This window comes from Schistocerca americana, chromosome 8 (assembly GCF_021461395.2).
Source record: "Schistocerca americana isolate TAMUIC-IGC-003095 chromosome 8, iqSchAmer2.1, whole genome shotgun sequence".
NCBI lineage: Eukaryota > Metazoa > Arthropoda > Insecta > Orthoptera > Acrididae > Schistocerca > Schistocerca americana.
Window position 1 is genome coordinate 388,792,660 of NC_060126.1, and position 20,079 is coordinate 388,812,738.

Sequence of the window (20,079 nt, forward strand, 5' to 3'; positions counted from 1 at the left end):
TCTGTTGTGATCTGAGCTGTCAGAGATAACACTTGTGTGCATGTGCATGCGTGTGCATGCATGCATGCATGCATGTTTGTTTCTGTTTCTCTTTTTCTTCTGACGAAGGCTGTGGCCAAAAGCTAATGTGTAAGTGTCTCTCATCAACTTCGTGTGTCATCTTGTGCCAAGTAACAGTCTATCTTTTCCTTGCATTTTTGTTTGAGTAGGTTGAACAAAAGTGTGATCCTTGAGGTACATCATACATTGTACCCTTATCCAGATTCTGTAGTCACATACAGCTTTCTGTTAAATATTATGAGAAGGAAAGTTGCTGCTCACCATATAGCAGAGTTGCTGAGTTGCAGATAGGCACAACAAAAAGACTCTCACAATTAAAGCGTTCTGTAACAATAGACCACACACACACACACACACACACACACACACACACGTGTGTGTGTGTGTGTGTGTGTGTGTGTGTCGTGTATTGTTGATGAAGGCCTTAAGGCCGAAAGCTTTAATTGTGACAGTCTTCTGTTGTGCCTGTGACTCAGTATCTCCACTATATGGTGAGTAGGAACTTTCCTTTTCATAACATTGTCATATTCCATCCTGGATTTTCCATTGTTTGATTTGTGCCGTGCAGCTTCCTGTTACTAAAACATAATATTATCCATTCCACTGCGTGGCCATGTATGCCATAGCTTTAAAGTTTTTCAGTTAATGATGTAGGGATGGTAGTGTCAAAAGCTATAGACAGCTCCAGTAGGTTTCGGATAGCAATTTCTGTAGATTTCCCTGTTTGGAAATCATTTTGTGCTAGAATCAGAATACTCTTTGCACGTGTAGTGTTTTTGGGAAACCAGAGATTTAAGGTAGCCTACTGGTTTTTAATTATTTGAGTCGTCTTTGTTGCATTTCTTTTAAATTGGTATAACTTTGCTTATTTTTAATTTTTCTGGAAATACTAGATGATGTACAACTTTGCTTCTGCCATTTGCCGATAGGTGGCGACACCAGTAAGTAGCGGTCAAAAGAAACAGATCACAGACGTCAAGCAGTTACTTAGCTTGGATCTCGGTCAACATAACCTCATTCAAACATTGGTCGATTTTTGTCTCCATCATAAAACTGTTTTGGATTAAAAATGTCAGTTTATGAGCCTAATTCTCATCATTTGAGGGAGGTGTTACTGTTTTGTTTCAATATGAAGAAAACAGCAGCTGAGTCTCATCGAATGCTCTCAAGTGCATATGGTAAGGGTGCTATTAGTGAAAGAACATGTCATGAGTGGTTTCAACGCTTCAAGAAAGGTGATTTTAACGTTGTGGACCGGCATGGTGGTGAAGAGAGAATGTTTTCGAAGATGCAAAATTTGGAGACATTGCTGAGTGAAGACTCGTGTCAAACTCAAGAAGAATTGCCACGATTAGTGGAAGTAACACAGCAAGCCATTTCAAAAGGCTATGGGCATGATTCAGAAAGAAGGAACTCGTGGTCCCGTGTGAGCTGAAACCAAGAGACGTTGAAAAGGGTTTGTGTGTTTGTGAGCAGTTGCTTCAGAGGCAAAAATGGAAAGGATTTATGCATTGCATTGTGACCGGCTCGCATTCGGGAGGACGACAGTTCAATCCCGCGTCCGGCCATCCTGATTTAGGTTTTCCGTGATTTCCCTAAATCGCTCCAGGCAAATGCCGGGATGATTCCTTTGAAAGGGCATGGCCGACTTCCTTCCCGTCCTTCCCTAATCCAATGAGACCCATGACCTCGCTGTCTGGTCTCCTCCCCAAACAACCCAACCCATTGTGCCCGGGGACAAAAAATGGGTTCATTACAATAACCCTAAATGCAAAACATCATGGGGATATCCCTTCCATGCTTCCATATCAACGGCCAAACCGAATATTCACAGCTCCAAGATCATGCTCTGCATTTGGTGGGACTAGCTTTTCATCGTGTACTATGAGGTGTTAAAACCAAGTGAAACAATCACAGGTGCTCGTTATAGAACGCAATTAATGCATTTGAGCAGAACACTAAAAGACAAACGGCCGCAATACAGTGAGAGGCACAATAAAGTGATTTTGCAGCATGACAATGCTCGACCCCACATTGCAAAAGAGGTCAAAACATATTTGGAAATGTTAAAATAGGAAGTCCTATCCCACCCGCCATATTCTCCAGACATTGCTCCCTCTGACTATCACCTGTTTAGATCAATGGCATGTGGCCTGGCTGACCAACACTTTTGATCTCATGAAGAAGTCACAAATTTGATTGAAAATGGATCGCTTCAAAAGATGAACAATTTTTTCGACACAGGATTTGTACACTGCCTGAAAGATAGGAAAAAGTAGTTGCCAACGATGGAAAATACTTTGAGTGATACAAGTGTAACCAATTTGTTTCACTAAAACCTCAAATGGGAAAAAAACGGCGGAAGCAAAGTTGTACACCTTGTGCTTCTCTGAATGAGCAGCTTGGTATATCCAAGAGATGTTTGGTTATCTCTTCATTCACATACCTTATTAGATAACTTGATATTTCATCTCCTGCAGACTCCTTGGATTATAGTTTCTGGATTAATTTTATGAGTTCGTTTTGTCGCTGGTTCCTGGAATGTTGAGAGAGGTAGTTGCCCAAGTGTTCTAGGATACGTATTTCTTTCACAATTCAAATTGTGTACAGGATCTATGAAATTGTTGTTACATATGTTAGCAATTTCTGTTCCATGTGTTAACTATTAATCATACACTTTTACTTGGCTGCTGAGACAAGCCCTGTCTTCTCCTTCCAGAGCAATGAGTTTATAGATTATAAAAGAAATGAACATATATTAAATTAATGTGTCACAGATAGGTTGGTTTGGAGAGAAAAGGTCCAAACTACATGGTCATCAGCCTAATGTATCACAGAAGTGACACAAAAGTTGTTGACGTGTCGCTAGAAAGACCGGATCCTCTTCGCTCATTTCTGTGCATGATATTAACAATCACTATGCACAACACCATACATGGATCAACTCTATATTCACAACAGCTACTTACTGTTATGGCACACAATACTGTTACATAGCTAAGACTGGCAGTAAGCGTGAACATTCTGGAGTAACACGAAGTCGTCCAACTTCCACCGATCACAGAAGAGCCAAGTAACAGTGTGCTAGCAATATGGTGCCCTCAGGTTTCATTAAGTTGGTAAAATTTCCGTTACTGACACTCTTTTAACTCCCTCTCTAATTGTTGATACACCCCATGTTGTTTTACTTGTAGGACCTGTAGCTATGTAAGAAATATTATTATATATTCATTTGTTTCATTTATTGTGTGACAGCTGTGTCACGTTTCTTGATGACCACTTACATGATGTCGTGTTTTCTATTGTTACACTCACGCAAATTTTTTTCCTTTCTGCTTTTAGATAAATGTCGATATAAAAGGTATCCGAGAAGATAATTATGATCAGTGCAATGCTTTGGTTATACCCTCCCAAAAGAGAAAGACGAGAAAAAAAAGAGAACATGTTACAATTACAAGGATACTTTCAAAAAAACAGAGGAAACGACTAGAAAAAATTGTAGAACAGAAGAAAAAGAAAGAAAATGTAAGTTGTGTTGTAGTATTTTATTTAAAACATAAATTTCTTAGTAATCCCAAGCAAAAATATGTAAATGTTCTTCTCATTTAATTTTTATTTCCCACTATTCAGTTTCTGGTGTGGAAAAATTCACAATAAAGCCCTCCATTTAAATTTAAAAACTTTATACAAAAGTTTGCAGCACATATTTCTTCAAGTTATTCGACAGATGTTAGCTATTAAAGTACTTTGAGAAAGAATTGTAATTACTGGATGGAAGATTGTTAGAGTCAGTGATCTGAGTATGATAGTGTTCCCTATCAAAATCTTGGTTGTGGTACCAGACTAATATTTACTGTAGCCTGGGGTGTATAAACTACCTCCAACAATTACTTTGATGCATTTTATATACTTATGTTGTGCATAAACTATGAAAAATGCAGTGGGGTGGGCAGGAGAGGAAATCATTAGGCTTGTGTAACTTTCACTAAGTTGCAGAATTCTTTATGTACCTTGAAGAATCATCTACATTTATACCTGCCAAAAGGGTATTCATGTATCTTAATCATCATCTCCATATCCTCTCCCCTTCGTATCTCTTGCATTACAGTCATGAATTATGGACAGAAAAGGGCAACTGTTGCTAAGCCCACATCACAGAAGTTGCTTGGCACTAGTAACACAATGGGACCGGTGGAATATACAGATGATATACTACCGGTATTTGTATTAAGTAGTGACACAAAAATTAATATCAAAGACAAGTACAGCATTGTAGTTCTTGAACTTCAAGGCTAATATCAAATTGTCTCCAGAACCTTTAAAAACAGCTTAAGTGTACTTATGGTATCGGCAGCCCATGTATTATGTGCAGATGTGGGAATTCATTGACATTGGTCATAGCCAATTGGATGATAGTATTAAAGAGCCAATGAGAATTACTGTCTCTGGTGTTTTCAGCAGAACGTAAAAACTGATTAAATGGCTTCTGAATGAGCCAGTGATGAAGTGTGCAGCATTTATTTGAACCTCCACCATTAATCCTACACTGTAAACGCCTGAAACTGATGAATAATATTAAAGAAGAGGTGAAATAATTTTGTAAGCTACCTTCTTCTAGATTAATTTAACTTCCTTATAGCAGAAAAGCTGAGTTGCAGACAGGCACAACAAAAAGGCTATTAAACGCATAAGCTTTTGGCCAGAAGGCCTATTTATGAAATAGACAACATACACAGATTCACGCAAATTAGGCTCTCGCACACATAACCACTGTCTCTGCCTGCCGGAGCTGGGCTGCTCTGCAACTAATCAGGAGATTAGAGGGGCGAGGGGTGGGGGAGAAGTAAAGAAGGGGAAAATGACCTCCTCTTTTTTTTTTTTTTTTTTTTAGTGGATGTGTTGATGGAATAGAAGGCTATGTAGTGTTGGAGTGGGAACAGGGCAGTGGGTAGATAGGTGAAGGACAGGGACTAGCAAAGGTTGAGGCCAGGGGTGAGAGAAACACAGAATATATTGCAGGGAGAGTTCACCCCTGCGTAATTCGGAAGCTGCTGTCGATAGGAAGGATTCAGGTTGCACGGGCTGTCAAGTAGTAATTGAAGTGAAGCACATTGCATTGGGCAGTATGTTCAGCAACTGGATGGTCCAGTTATCTCACGGCCATAGTTCGTTGGTGGCCATTCATGTGGAGAAACATCTTGTTAGTTGTCATGCTCGTGTAGAAATCAGCCCATTGGTTGCACCTTTTTTTATTGTCACATGGCTGCTTTCACAGGTAGCCACACCTTTGATGAGATGGGAGAGGCCTGTGACTAGACTGTGGAGTAGGTGACAGTGAGAGGGTGTATGGGACAGGCCTTGCATCAAGGTCTGTTGCAAGGATATGAGCCCTGAGGCAAGGGATTTGGAGCAGGAGTGGGCCAAGGATATTGCATACATTCGGTGGGCAGTGGAATACCACTGTGTGAGGGGTGGGAACAATAATGGGCAATAGTGGGCACAACAAAGCCCTCATGGAGAATATGATTTGGTTACTCCAGTTTTGATGGTACTGAGTCATGACAGGAGTGCTCCTGCATGGCCAGAAGGTGGTTATGTGGGAGGTGATTGGAGAGAAAATGCACAGGAGACGTATTTCTATACAAGGTTGGGAGGATAATTATGTTCTGTAGTGGCCTCAGTTATACCCTTGGTGTATTTAGAGAGGGCTGCTCGACACTACGGATGCGACGACTGTGAATGACTTGGTTTAAGGGGTGGGACTTCTTGGTATGGAATGGGTGGCTGCTGTCAAAGTGGAGGTAATGGGGCAGCTGGTAGGTTGGATACGGACAGAGGTACTGATGTAGCTACCCTGTGGAGGTCAACATTGAGGAAGGGAGCATGCTAGGTTGAGGAGGACCAGGTGAAACAAGTGTGGGAGAAGTTGTTGAGATTCTGTAGGAATGTGTATAGGGTGTCCTCAGCCTCAGTCCAGATCATAAAGATGTCATCAATGAATCTAAATCAGCTGAGGAGTTTGAGCTTGTGAGTGGTTAGGAAGGATTCCCCCAGCTGGCCCATGAATAGGCTGGTGTAGGATGGTGCCATGTGGGTGCCCATTGCTGCATCAAAGGTTTGTTTGTAAGTGATGCCTTCGAAGGAGAATAATTGTGGGTGAGAATATAATTGGTCTTGATGACTAAGGAGAATAATTGTGGGTGAGGATATAGTTGGTCATTATGATTGGAAGGAGCTTGTAGGTTTGGAGTCAGTCACGCATTTGAAAAGGTAATGTTCAATAGCGGCACGACCATGGGTATTAATGATGTTAGTTTAGAGGGAGGTGTTGTCAGTGGTCTGCATCTACATTGGTACTCTGCAAATCACATTTAAGTGCCTGGCAGAGGTTCATTGAAACACCTTCACAATAATTCTCTATTATTCCAATCTTGTGCAGCAAGCAGAAAGAACAAGTTCCTATGTCTTTTGGTGTGAGCTCTGATTTCCCTTATTTTATTATGGTGATCATTTCTCCCTATGTAGGTCGGCATCAACAAAATATTTTCGCATTCAGAGGAGAAAGTTGGTGATTGAAATTTTGTGAGAAGATTTCGCTGCAGTTAAAAATGCCTTTGTTTTAATGATGTTCTCCCCATATCCTGTATCATTTCAGTGACACTCCCTTCCCCATTTCACGATAATCTAAAATGTGCTGCCCTTCTTTGAACTGAAGTACTCTGACAATCTTAGCTGGTAAGGATCCCGCACTGCACAGCAGTATTGTAAAAGAGGACGGACAAGTGTAGTGTAGGCAGTCTCTCTATTAGATCTCTTGTACTTTCTAAGTGTCCTGCCAATAAAATATGGTCCTTGGTTAGCCTTCCTCACAACATTTTCTGTGTGTTCCTTCCATTTTAGGTTGTTCATGATTGTAATGCTTAGGTATTTAGTTGAATTTATGGTCCTTAGATTTAAGTGATTTATTGTGCAACTGAAGTTTAACTGATTTCTTTTGGCACTCGTGTGGATGACATCACATTTTTCGTTATTTGTGGTCAATTGCCAAGTTTTAACTATAAAGATATCTTCTCTAAATTCATTTCGATCTTCTGACGACTTTACTAGTCGATAAACAACAGCATTATCTGCAAATAACCTAAGATGTCTGCTCAGATTGTCCCCTAAATCAGTTATATGGATGAGTAACAGCAAAGGGCCCATAACACTAGCTGGGGGAACGCCAGAAATCACTTCTGTATTACTTGATGACACTCCCTCAATTACTACAAAGGGTGTGACCTCTCTGACAGGAAATCACAAATCCTGTCACATAACTGAGACAATGTTCCATAAGCAAGCAATTTCACTACAAGCCACTTGTGTGGTACAGTGTCAGAAGCCTTCTGGAAATCCAGAAATACGGAATCAATCTGAAATCCCTTGTCAATAGCTCTCTGTATTTCATGTGACTAAAGAACTAGTTGTGTTTCACAAGAACGATGTTTTCTAAATCCATGGTGACTGTGTGTTAGTAGACCATTTTCTTCAAGGTAATTCATAATGTGTCAGCACAATATGTGTTCCAAAATCCTGTTACATTTTGACATCAATGATATGGGCCTGAAATTTAGTGGATTACTCCTACTACCTCTCTTGAATATTGGTGTGACTTGTGCAGCTTTCCAGTCCTTGGGTACGGGTCTTTCGTTTAGCAAATGTTTGTATATGATTGTTAAGTATGGAGCCATTGCATCAACATACTCTGAAAGGAACCTAATTGGTATAAAGTCTGGAACAGATGACTTGCTTTTATTAAGTAATTTAAGGTGCTTCACTACTCTGAGGCTATTTACTTCTACAGTGCTCATGTTGGGAGCTGTTCTTGATTCGAATTCTGGGATATTTACTTGGTCATTTTTTGTGAAGACATTTCGGAAGGCTTTGTTTAGTAACTTTGCTTTGGCAGAGATTGCTTCCCCCATTAGGCACAGTTGCAGTCCTCAGTCTGCCCACAGCAGACAGAGACAGTGGTCATGTATACTTGTGTGAGTCTGTGTGTGTTTTCTGCTTCAGAAGAAGGCCATCTAACCAAAAGCTTAAATGTGTGGTAGTTTTTTAATTGTGCATCTCTGTGATTCAACGCTTCCTCCATACAATGATTAGCAATATATCCTCATAATACAGGGTGTCCCACTCGAACCTCCCTGATTTCACGGTCCCATGAGGAAAAAACCAAAGTAGATACAACAATGAAAAGTGCACCACATTGTAGAGAATCTTAAAGAATTTATATTCCCGCATCAGAAGTGCCAAGTATCGTCGCCAGAGTGCAGCATGGTCGCATGAAGTGAAAATGGCACTCCGCAGCAGCGCGTGCAAGCAGTAGTGTGGTTTGCAGAAACCAAATCACTGATTACTGTCAAAGAAATTATATTCATTTATATGAATGTGATCCACATGATGTGAAAACAATTAAGGAATGGTATAGGAAGTTTCTGGCCATAGGAAGTGTTCTGAAACATTCTGGCAATGCACGTTACAGAGTTTCAGAAGAGACAGTGGAGGACATCAGACAAATGTTTCTCAGAAGCCCATGTAAGTCAATTCATCAAGCATCTAGGCAACTTGGTGTACTTCAACCAACATTGGATCGTGTAGTTCGCCAGCGTCTGCGTATGTGTGCTTACAAAGTGCAAATTCTGCAACATCTGACACCGAATGCTAAACCGCGCCGACAGCAATTTGCTGCAGATATGCTGCAGCGTATTGATATGGATGCCAGCTTCCTGGAAAGATGTTTATTCTCAGATGAGGCATCCTTTCATATATCAGGAAGGGTTAATAGGCATAATGTTCAGATTTGTGGTTCGCAAAATGCGCACATTGTCATTGAACATGTTCGTGATAACCCTAAAGTAAATGTCTGGTGCAGGCTAATGCATGACAGGATTGTTGGACAAGTCTTTTTTGCTGAACAAACAGTGAATGTGTTGGAGCATTTGTGTACCCTCGGATATGAGACTTGCAACCCAACATAGTTTCTCAACAAGATGGAGTTCCGCTGCATTGTCCAATGGCTGTTCGCAAGTTTCTGGATAGGAAATTTCCCAGTCATTGGATAGGACACAGAGGACCCATCGCCTGGCCACTATGTTCACCCACATTACACCGCTTGATTTCTTCATGTGGGTACTCGTGAAGGACCGCGTGTATGCGACCAAAGTGGATGATATTCCTACGTTGCAACGTCGTATCACTAATGCGATTGCAATAATACTAGAGGAAATGTTACAAAAAACTTGGCAAGAAATTGAATATAGACTCGATGTTCTTCATGCTTCTTTGAGAAGCTCTACAGTGTGGTGTATTTTTCATTGTCATATCTACTGTTTTTCCCCCTTTTTTTCTTTCTTTTCCCTGGGTCTTGAAATCAGGGAGGTTTGAGTGGAACACCTTGTACTATTGACTCATATCCGTAGTTTGAGAGCACATACACTTGTAGCCATATGATGCTTTTCACTATTCACATGATTATACAGTAGCATAATTTAGCTCCGTCACAAATATTTTTTAAGATCTTTTACATTCTGAAATTCATGTGTAATATTTATTCTTTGCTCAGCAACTTAATTAGTAATGAACAGACTCCAGTGAATTTTTATTGAATCCTGGCAAATATAAGTTTGTTGTCTACAAATAGTGATGACCATTGCACAGTTTAACTCTGGTCAACATATTGTATATATGTACAGAAATTGAATCTTCTCTTTTTTTGTATTGCAAAAGCGCATGCTGCGCAAGACACGAGCTGACCAGATTTAATTCTACTGTCATGTAAGCATCATTTATGCAGCTTCTAGTGCCCAGCACCAGGTACAGACTTTCTACCTTCAAGGACAATTTTACCACAGAAAATAAAAAATCCAAGTAAAACTGGACAAAGTCATTTTAATAAGTTTTTATACAGGTACACTTCACAAATTGTATCATAAGTGATATGTAAGGTTCCAAAATGAATCTTCACCCAGCTGTGTGTTTGCACTGATATCAAACTTCCTGGCAGATTAAAACATGTGCCAGACCGGGGCTCAAACCTGGGACCTTTGCCTTTCACAGGCAAGTTCTCTACCAACTGAATTACCTGAGCGTGACTCACGACCTGTCCTAACAGCTTTACTTTCACATGTATATCACCTCCTCAGTCATACTGGTACAACTACCCAGGCTGTGCCTAAGCCATGTCTGCACAGTATCCCTTCTGCCAGGAGTGCTAGTCCCACAAGTTCTTCAGGAGAACTTCTGCGAAGTTTGATAGGTAGGGGATGAGGTACTGGTGGAAATGAAGCAGTGAGGATGGGTTGTGAGTTGTGTTTGGGTAGCTCAGTCAGTACAGCACTTGCCCACACTTGCCCCATGTTCGAATCCCAGACCAGCACACAGTTTTAATCTGCCAGGAAGTTTTGATATATAAAGTTATTATTCCACTAATAAAATTTACCTGTTGCATTTTATCCACACTTTTATAGAATGTATAAAGCTTGTTAACAGTAAGTACCATGTAGACATTTTACCCTAGAATATGTTCATCCTTTATTGCATAAGAGGACTCGTGGTAAAAGAACACTTACAGTATACATGGTTTTCTTGTTGTGTGCTGCTGTTGGTAACTATTCATCCACTGAATGATGGGAAGTGAACAGTACAAATCATGAGTCAGTTGCTGGTAGCCAGTCAGAATGCTCGTTTGTAATTACCTATGATTCATAAATAAAGTAAGCTGTTTTTTTATTTTAAATTGTAACCACATTGGTAGAACTTTCAGCAAAAATGGAAATAAGATCCATAAGTAGGTTGTCACAGTGATGAACATCTGTCTCATGCTACATTACGTATCAGTCTGTGACAGCAGTCGTAGTTTCATGTTGAGATCTGTTGGCTTCCCATAATCAAATTGTCACATTCCAACCTAACCTGGACCTTAGGCTACACTACAGGTCAGTCTTCAGCATGACTAGTTTTTTTCTCACCCTCAGTATCAAAAACAAATGACTTTCCATTTCACCCAAAGAAATCATTAGGTTCAGCATTTCTCGTTGGCTACCACATGCTATCTCCCAGTTGGCGACAACAAATGGAAACAGAATAAACCTTCTGTCCATTTACGTGGACAGACAGCTTGTTGGTTGTCAGGCCCATCTAGAAAACAGCACAATGTATTTTTTTCATACAGAATGCCAACAGCAGCACGCTGCGGAAGAGCCTGGTTCACCATATGTGCACTTTAGTTGGTTAAAAGGTGACAATTTGGTTGAGAGCTAGTGAAGCCAGTGAATATGATTTCATGAGATCAGCTATAATTCTTCTTATGGCATGCGTTTTACACATATTGTATTTCAATGACTGATTTCTGTTTGCCGTTTTGATGTCATGGGTTAAAGGAGATAGGTGATACCAGTGGGTTCAATATTTCCATCTCATTTAGTAAAAGCACATGTAATGACAGCCATACAAAGAAAATCAGTATCTCGTTAATGGAATACTTTCATTCCATTATGAGAATTATAACAGTACTGCAGTTCATTAGTATTAAATAATGTTAAAATACTTTCTTGATTAAGATGACATGCTATACACTGCGTGTTATGGCTTTTTATGGATTTTGCTGTAGTATATTAATATTTCTTTGTAGCGTGCCAACTTACTGGAAGCCTTATCTAAAGTACAAGCTTCACCTGAAGTTCTTAATCAGCTGACATCCATTACAAAAATACAGACAGAAGGTCTAAAACGTCACTTGTCAGAGTCTGGGAGCAGCACAAAGAAGAATACAGAGCGGCTGAATGTGGAAAATGGTACTGTTTTGAACAGCATTAGTGGCAGCGCAAAGAGGAGGCGACTTTTAGCAAGTGCTGAAGAGGAAAAGAGTAAAACGTGTAGCAACAACCCAAATGTTGTTGGTTTGGAAGTAAGTTTTAACCTTTGCACATTGCTATAATTAATGAAGACATTAGGAATGTGTACAACAGCCTTACAGTACATTTAAATTTTCATAAAATTTGGTATTAAAGTTGTATCTAGCTTGAGTATGTCAGAAGTTTTTGCTACAGCAATCCCAAAAAGCAAAATTGGATCCTTCCACAAGCAAGATCGCATAAATACTTCATTTTCAAGAACCAGTTTCGACACACTTTGATTTCATTAACTGCTCGTTAAAAGTTTTTTCTTACAAAAAATGTTCATTGTGAATTGAAATCTCATACCAAGTTCTCATATTAGTTGATAAAATGTAGCACATTATGCAAAGGCTTGTCATAGATACAACATTTATAGTCAAGAAACAACTAATGCACATGGCCACATCCATATATGTACCATTCACAGATGATTGTTAAGCCTTAAAAATTACAATATACAATGAAATATATAATAACACATCTGTTTATGTTAGCATGACATGTTCCATCCGATGATGATTCACCTTAGTGGGTGTAAATAGTATCATATACACCATCTATGGTAAATCATCAAACAATGGAACATGTCAAGCTAATATTTGCAGATATGTGTATATGGCACCATGTACACTGTCTAAGGTGAATCATCAGCAAGTGGAACATGTCAAGCTATCAAAATAGATGTGCTGTGGTACATTTTACTGTATATTGTGATTTTTAAGACTTAACAATCATCTGTGAGCACTAAGTATGTGAACATGGCCATGTGCACAGGGTGCTTTTGGATTGTTTGATTTATTTCTGACAGATCTTTACATAAAGTGCTACAACTTATCCGCTAATATGACAACTTGACATGAGGTGTCAACTCATGATGAACATGTTTTGTAACAAAAGTTTTTGAAAACCAGAAGATGACAGCCAAGTGTGTCAAAACCGGTTGTCAAAAATAAGGAAATATTTATACAATCTTGGCTGTAGAAGGGTTTTTACAAAGTAAAACTAAATTGCTCCTTCTCATTTCTCAACATGAGAAAATTCGATCAAAACTGGGTTGTAACCTTCAAAAATAACTAGCATCGCTCCGAGGATGGTTTCTTTAAGCTTCCTCAAAGAATTATGACTCAGACAGATTGAATCCTTCTGTCTTCTTAGGTTCAAAGTTTGTGCACTACAAGCCACACAGATATGCTTCATGTTGTTCCTGGTGAATAACCAACACAAGCAAGGACACTTCATGTTGCTTATCTTCCTTCTTTGTCAGTTCGGTAGCAGTAAGATGGCCCTGGAAATGCAACAGAGAACTAGTTTCTGAAAGTAGTTTCGTGTCACTGTATCAGAAACCAGATCACATGCCATATTTTTTTCCCAATAACAGTACACATCAGGTATTTTTGCCAAGCCATTTGAAAACACACCTAAAAGCTGCCCTGGCTCAGTGGTGATAATGTCAATACTTGTGTCCAATTTCTGGGTACTGAATTACTGCAAGTGGGAGAGCACTTCTTGAGGGTTATCTGCCAGAAGTTGCACAAATGGATGAGTTTCTGGACTAAAGTAACCATCAGTGTAATGCAGCTCTGCATCTTCTAGCTAGATCATCATCATGTTTTACTGAACAGCTGACTCTTGCAACACCTCTGCACTAGAGGAAGTTTCTGTGCTGTTACAAAAATTGTTAACATTATTGTCATCAAGTTCAGAGAAACCAATGCATTGAGATCAATGAGAACATCAAGAATGTCATTAATCATTAACAGAAACTAAAAGAAATATCTAAATGTCACAGAGATCTGCATATTACAATTGTGTAATGTAGTTCATTTCTACATTTCATGTATATTTCAATAGACAGAACCAAAAGAAATCAAGTAATTTGCCCTCTGGTTCTTAATTATAGGGATAATATTTAATATGTACTGAATAAAAACACATTATCCACACAAACAAAGGATCTTGCATGCCCTGCACGGCATAAGGGCAACCAACTTCTGCACTGGTGTACCTAAGACATTACAAACATAGCCAAAGGTGATATTTTTACAGCAGTTCCAATTATTCCTCCTAGAATGTGATGCATGGCTTGTACAAGTGCATAGCAATGGGCGTTGGAGCACTAGCACAGGTTGAATACCAATCGAATCCATAGAAACCTTATGTTACATACATGTAACGACATCTACTGTAGGGCGGAATTAATAAAATATTGTAAGAAATTTGTGGATATTAATGTATGCCATTAACATTGCTTTGTTAGAAAGTATAGTTGCATTGGACAAAGGAAAATCATCAATTTGGAGGAAATAGTGATAAGCAGCAACTTTTATATGAGAATGTAAAAGCGCCAAATGAATTTACAAGAGTCTTTAAATTAAAGAAAGTCTAACGTACAAGGGGAGATACAGGGTGCCAGTAAAGTCCCATTACCATTCAAAAAGTGCAGTTTAGAAACTGTTAGCAGCTCTCATAGTATTTTTCTGTTATGCCAAAATTTCAAAGTGTGTCTCATTCATCACTTGTATTACATCAAGGAGATATTCAAGTTCCGTCCATGTATGCATCAGCAATGAATCTTCAACAATACTGGTTGCTTCATTAGTTCCTGTGCGAAAGGTAGCAGAGACATTGATTAGTGTTGTGCCCATACGATTTTTGGTGCAACGTCACAAAAAGAAGTGTAGTGGCATGGCATTGGGAGAGCATGGGGACCATGCAATGGGACTACCATGACCGATCCACCTTTTGGGAAATGTGTGTTTCAGTACATCCCACATTTTCAAAAAATCTGGATGTACACCATTATCCAGGAAGATGATGGATGACTGTAGCTCTTTGATCTGCAGTAGCATGTCCTGGTAAACCTATTGTGTTATGGTTTTCTCTGTGAGGCAAGTAGGCCTATCACTACACTGTGCATTAGGCCATGTCAAACATTAAGCTTTTGAATATTACAGATGTGTTCATGGGCGATATGTTGGTTTTCAGAGCACCAAATCCTGATGATGTGGTGATTAACATGTCCAGAAATGCGTTGCTTCATCTAAAACCAAGCTATTTTTCAGGTAATCATTGTTAGAGTCCATGCTGGTCAGCATGGAACATATAAATGCATTACACTAAAGGTGACTGTTTGGATGAAATGCTTGGACCATTTGCACTTTGTACACTAAAAGGCATAACTTTGATCTTGCTTCGTGCTATTCATGTGGGGACGATGAACTGACTTCTGGGGCCTGCATTGAAATGCACCTTGCAGTCTGTCAACATGTGTATGAGATACAGGGGACATCCATTTCAATGAAGGTCTTTGACACTGCCTGCCTCTTAAAACATTCTTGAACTACTTCATTATGCTTTTTTTCGCTGGTCGTGCCTTCCCGCACTGGTGTCAATAATTCTGCAACACTGTTGTAACAAATTTGGATTCTGCATACCAGATGACACATTGTGCCTTCTCCTCATCTGCCATTATTTTGATGTACTCAAGGCCAAATCAGCAACAAGCACAAAGCAAAAAATCTTCAAGAGCAATTCACAGGTGGGTGGCTAGATTTGTTGCTGGTAGGTTCGAACAACATGTCAGTGTTATGGAGATGCCACGGGAACCCAAATGAGAACCTCTGCAGTGGAGGCAATGTTCTTTTCGAGAAACACTATTGAGAAAATTTAGAGAACTGGTATTTGAAGCTGACTGCTGAATGATTTTACTGCCGCCAACATACATTGCATGTACTGACCATGAAGATAAGGTACTGTACTTCCGTACAGACGTGATGACTGGGTATTGTGTGATGTCCTTAGGTTAGTTAGGTTTAAGTAGTTCTAAGTTCTAGGGGACTGATGATCATAGATGTTAAGTCCCATAGTGCTCAGAGCCATTTGAACCATTTTTTTTTTTTCCGTACAGAAGTCGTTTTTCCCTCACTCTAGTTGCGAGTGGAACAGGAGGGGAAATAACAAGCAGTGGTACAGGATACCCTCCACCCCACACATGGTGGCCTGCCGAGTATCTGTGTAGATGTAGATGTAAACATTTTACAACCAAGCCAGATTCTCTAATATTTTCGAAGTTGTGATTTTTTTAAAATGTACCCTGTACAAGTGTTAAGGAAATTATGTACCTTAAACTGTCTTTTATTACAGTATATGATTAATAATGGTTTTAATATCTTGTACTAAATCATTTATTTACAAATATGGAACATCTTGCAAACAAGCATTGAAAAAGTGCCTTGGAGTAAGTATAACTAATAATATAAAGTAATCAAAAAGGATGAAGACCATGAATCTGTCATTACTACTGTGTTGCATTCAGCTGGTACTAACTGTTCTACAATGCGTAAAATATATTTATATTGTGATAATCCTACTGATTTAATGTGTTTTATTCTTCAAAAATAATGTAATTAGATCTGGTGTTAACTTACTACTTAATGAAATGAACTTTAGCATCAAGCTCCTAATATTTGAATAGATAAATTAATGAATCAGAGCTGGAGATGTTTAAAGTTGTGTTTCCAGTTGTTTACTATTTTGAAAGGCATCTTTGACAGATGTGAAACCTTAGAATTATTTTGTTGCTTTGGCAACCCCCAGTTAGGGGCAGTGTATTTGTCCAGTTATGTTTATCAATGTATGTCATGTGTGATCACATGTCAGAATGAAATGAGTCACAGGTAGCTCAAATGCCAATGAAAGAAAACTCTACTGTGTGTAGGCTACCAATGTGTCTGTACATGATGCCGAATATGAGACTGAAAGCTTCCTACCTTTCAGAGAGTTGAACTGAAAATATTCTGCAGGTGGTTTCTTCTAACAAGGCACCTCCATTTCAACTAGAGACTAATATCTGCAAATTTTTTACAGCAAAAAGTACATACATTTTTATACTTCATGATCTTCAAACTGTCAATGCTAAAGGTTCTATCTACTTTATTTATTATGAATAGTTTTGTTCAATGTTATTACACACATCAAAAGAAGCTTTGCATCACCATTCTTCCAAGAGGTCTGGAACCTGTACAGAAAATTGGAATAGAGATCAACATAAACATCATTTCCGCCCTTTTTATTGCTCATGAAAACCACACATTGCATGTTGTACCACCATACAGTGAGACCTTCAGAGGTGGTGGACCAGATTTCTGTACACACCGGTACCTCTAATACCCAATAGCACGTCCTCTTGCATTGATGCATGCCTGTATTCGTCGTGGCATACTATCCACAAGTTCATCAAGGCAGTGTTGGTCCAGATTGTCCAACTCCTCAATGGCGATTCAGCATAGATCCCTCAGAGTGGTTTGCGGGCCACGTTATCCATAAACAACCCTTTTCAATCTATCCCAGGCATGTTTGATAGGGCTCATGTGTGGAGAACATGCTGGCCACTCTAGTTGAGCGATGTTGTTATCCTGAAGAAAGTCATTCACGAGATGTACACGATGGGGGTGCGAATTGTCGTCCATGAAGATGAATACCTCAACAATATGCTGCTGACGTGGTTCCACTATTGGTCGGAGGATGGCATTCACATATTGTACAGCCATTACGGCACCTTCCATGACTACCAGCAGCATACGTCAGCCCTACATAATGCCACCCCAAAACAAAGGGAACCTCCACCTTGCTGCACTTGCTAAACGGTTTGTCTAAGGCATTCAGCCTGACCAGGTTGTCTCCAAACATGTCTCCGATGATTGTCTTGTTGAAGGCATGTGTGACACTTATCAGTGAAGAGGACATGGTGCCAATCCTGTGCAGTCCATTTGGCATGTTGTTGAGCCCTTCTGTACCATGCTGCATGGTGTCGTGGCTGCAAAGCTGGACCTCACTGTGGACGTTGGGAGTGAAGTTGCACATCATGCAGCCTATTGCGCACAGTTTGAGTCGTAACACGACGCCCTGTGGCTGCACAAAAATCATTATTCACCATGGTCGCATTGCTGTCAGAGTTCCTGCGAGCTGTAATCCATAGGTAGCGGTCATCCACTGCAGTAGTAGCCCTTGGGCGGCCTTAGTGAGGCATGTCATTGACAGTTCCTGTCTGTCTGTATCTCCTCCATGTCCAAACAACATCACTTCGGTTCGCTCTGAGACGCCTGGACGATTCCCTTGTTGAGAGCCCTTCCTGCCACAAAATAATGATGCGGACGCCATCAAACTGCGGTATTGACTGTCTAGGGATGGTTGAACTACAGACAACACGAGCCGTGTACCTCCTTCCTGGTTAAATCATTGGAACTGATTAGTTGTCAGACCCCCTCCGTCTAATAGGTGTTGCTCACACATGATTGTTTACATCTTTTGGCAGGTTTAGTGACATCTCTGAACAGTCAAAGGGACTGTGGCCTGTGATACAATATCCACAGTCAACACCTATCTTCAGGAGTTCTGAGAACCAGGCTGATGCAAAACTTTTTTTGATGTGTTTACATTCCATAGTTAGTACTTGTATTTTTCAAGTAGTACAACATACAATGTATAATGTATTCAGTTTCCAGTTTGCACACATGAATGCTATTTACACTGTTAATTTTTCAGGACTCGGATGGCAGTGATGATAGTGATAGTGAGGCTGAAAGTGTTAGCAGTAGTGGAAACGAGACTGAACACGAAGAGGCAGCCAGTAACTCTTCTTCAGGTGTTGCTGTAAAGTCAAAAGTAGATAATATATCTGTTGAAATGGATAACATGACTAAAACTGAGAATTTAAGGGATTGTGTGTTAAAGTCATCAGAAAATAGCCCCACAAAAAGTGTGACTAACAGAGTGCCGCCTGTTGATGCACCCCATAAATGTGAAAATGTTCCTACAGTTAACAGCCAATCTGATAGTGGTACTGTTGTGAAGAGTGCAGAACCGACCAGAAAGAAACCATGTCAGCCAGCTGTTTTTGTTCCTGTTCACAGAACTGCTGAAATGCAGGAAAGTAGACTTAAGCTTCCAATTCTAGCAGAGGAACAGGCAATAATGGAAGCTATTAATGAAAATCCTGTGGTTGTACTCGCAGGTGAAACTGGTAGTGGAAAAACAACTCAAGTGCCTCAGTTCCTGTATGAGGCAGGATATGCCAAGTAAGCCTTTAAAGTTAATGAACTTCACAAGTTGTACAATAACAGGTACACCAAAATGGAAACAAGACATAAAAATTAATTGAGATAATCATTCATATGCAGAAGAATGATGCGTGGCACATAGAATAATTTAACAGTAGAGAGGTGGCACTGGCTGTCAAGCTACTGTTCTTTTTCTAGTGTAAATATAAATAGGTGCACACACAATTCACAAACACGTCCACTCATAGCCACTCATATATGCTTGCTGTAAAGTTTTTTTTCAGTTATTTTAATTAATTTTGTGGCTATCAGACTTAAGTATTGGAGCTTTACATAGAGAAGATAATTCATTATCAAATAAACCTGACTGTGTTCCTAATATGAACACATCTCTGTTATAATTTTCAGATATTAAAGTTATTCAGTTGCAAAATGGAAAATGTTTCTTTGAAATAACAACAGTGCTAGTCAAATTACTTTGTTTCATTGCCTCTTCAGCGTGTTGACACAAATCCCTAACAGTGCCTGGAGTGATGGAGTGTTGCATTAATAGGTAGGTCCATTTCGCGTTCATACTGAGGTAACCATTGGTATCTTGTGATTATTTGTTAATTAAACAGGTAATCACTGATCATAGAATCCTTTTAATTTATGTTCATTCAATATGTTCCTCCATAAGGGCTATTGATTAACAAAGATGGTACTGTTTCAACCACAAATTGCAGAACTAATCCTACGCACCTTTTTTGCAAAATGACTGAATTACTCATAACGTCAGATATAGCAGTACTCCTTACATTGGGGTCAGTTTATTAAGTACTTGGCTCTGCAAAAGTGTGTACTTATACTAGTAAAAGAGTGTTAGCTCGAAGATGATTTGTGTCTGTCTGCTGTTTTATGTTTGTGTGTGCTACGCATCATCCACCTGTGTGTGAATGCTTGCCTTTACTCATTGATTATTTCATGATGTTGTTTGTGTGTGTGTGTGTGTGTGTGTGTGTGTGTGTGTGTGTGTGGCTGGGGGG

At 39.6% G+C, this 20,079-nt stretch overlaps 1 protein-coding gene across 1 annotated transcript in view; it reads left to right on the plus strand.

Moving 5' to 3' along the window:
• LOC124545017 (probable ATP-dependent RNA helicase kurz) overlaps positions 1-20,079 on the plus strand; it is a 133,520-nt gene that overhangs the window by 7,024 nt on the left and 106,417 nt on the right. Inside the window, exons 2-4 of the mRNA XM_047123794.1 lie at positions 3,403-3,585; positions 11,732-12,007; positions 18,540-19,072. Coding sequence (XP_046979750.1) covers positions 3,403-3,585; positions 11,732-12,007; positions 18,540-19,072 — 992 coding nt within the window. The remainder of the gene's footprint in view (positions 1-3,402; positions 3,586-11,731; positions 12,008-18,539; positions 19,073-20,079) is intronic.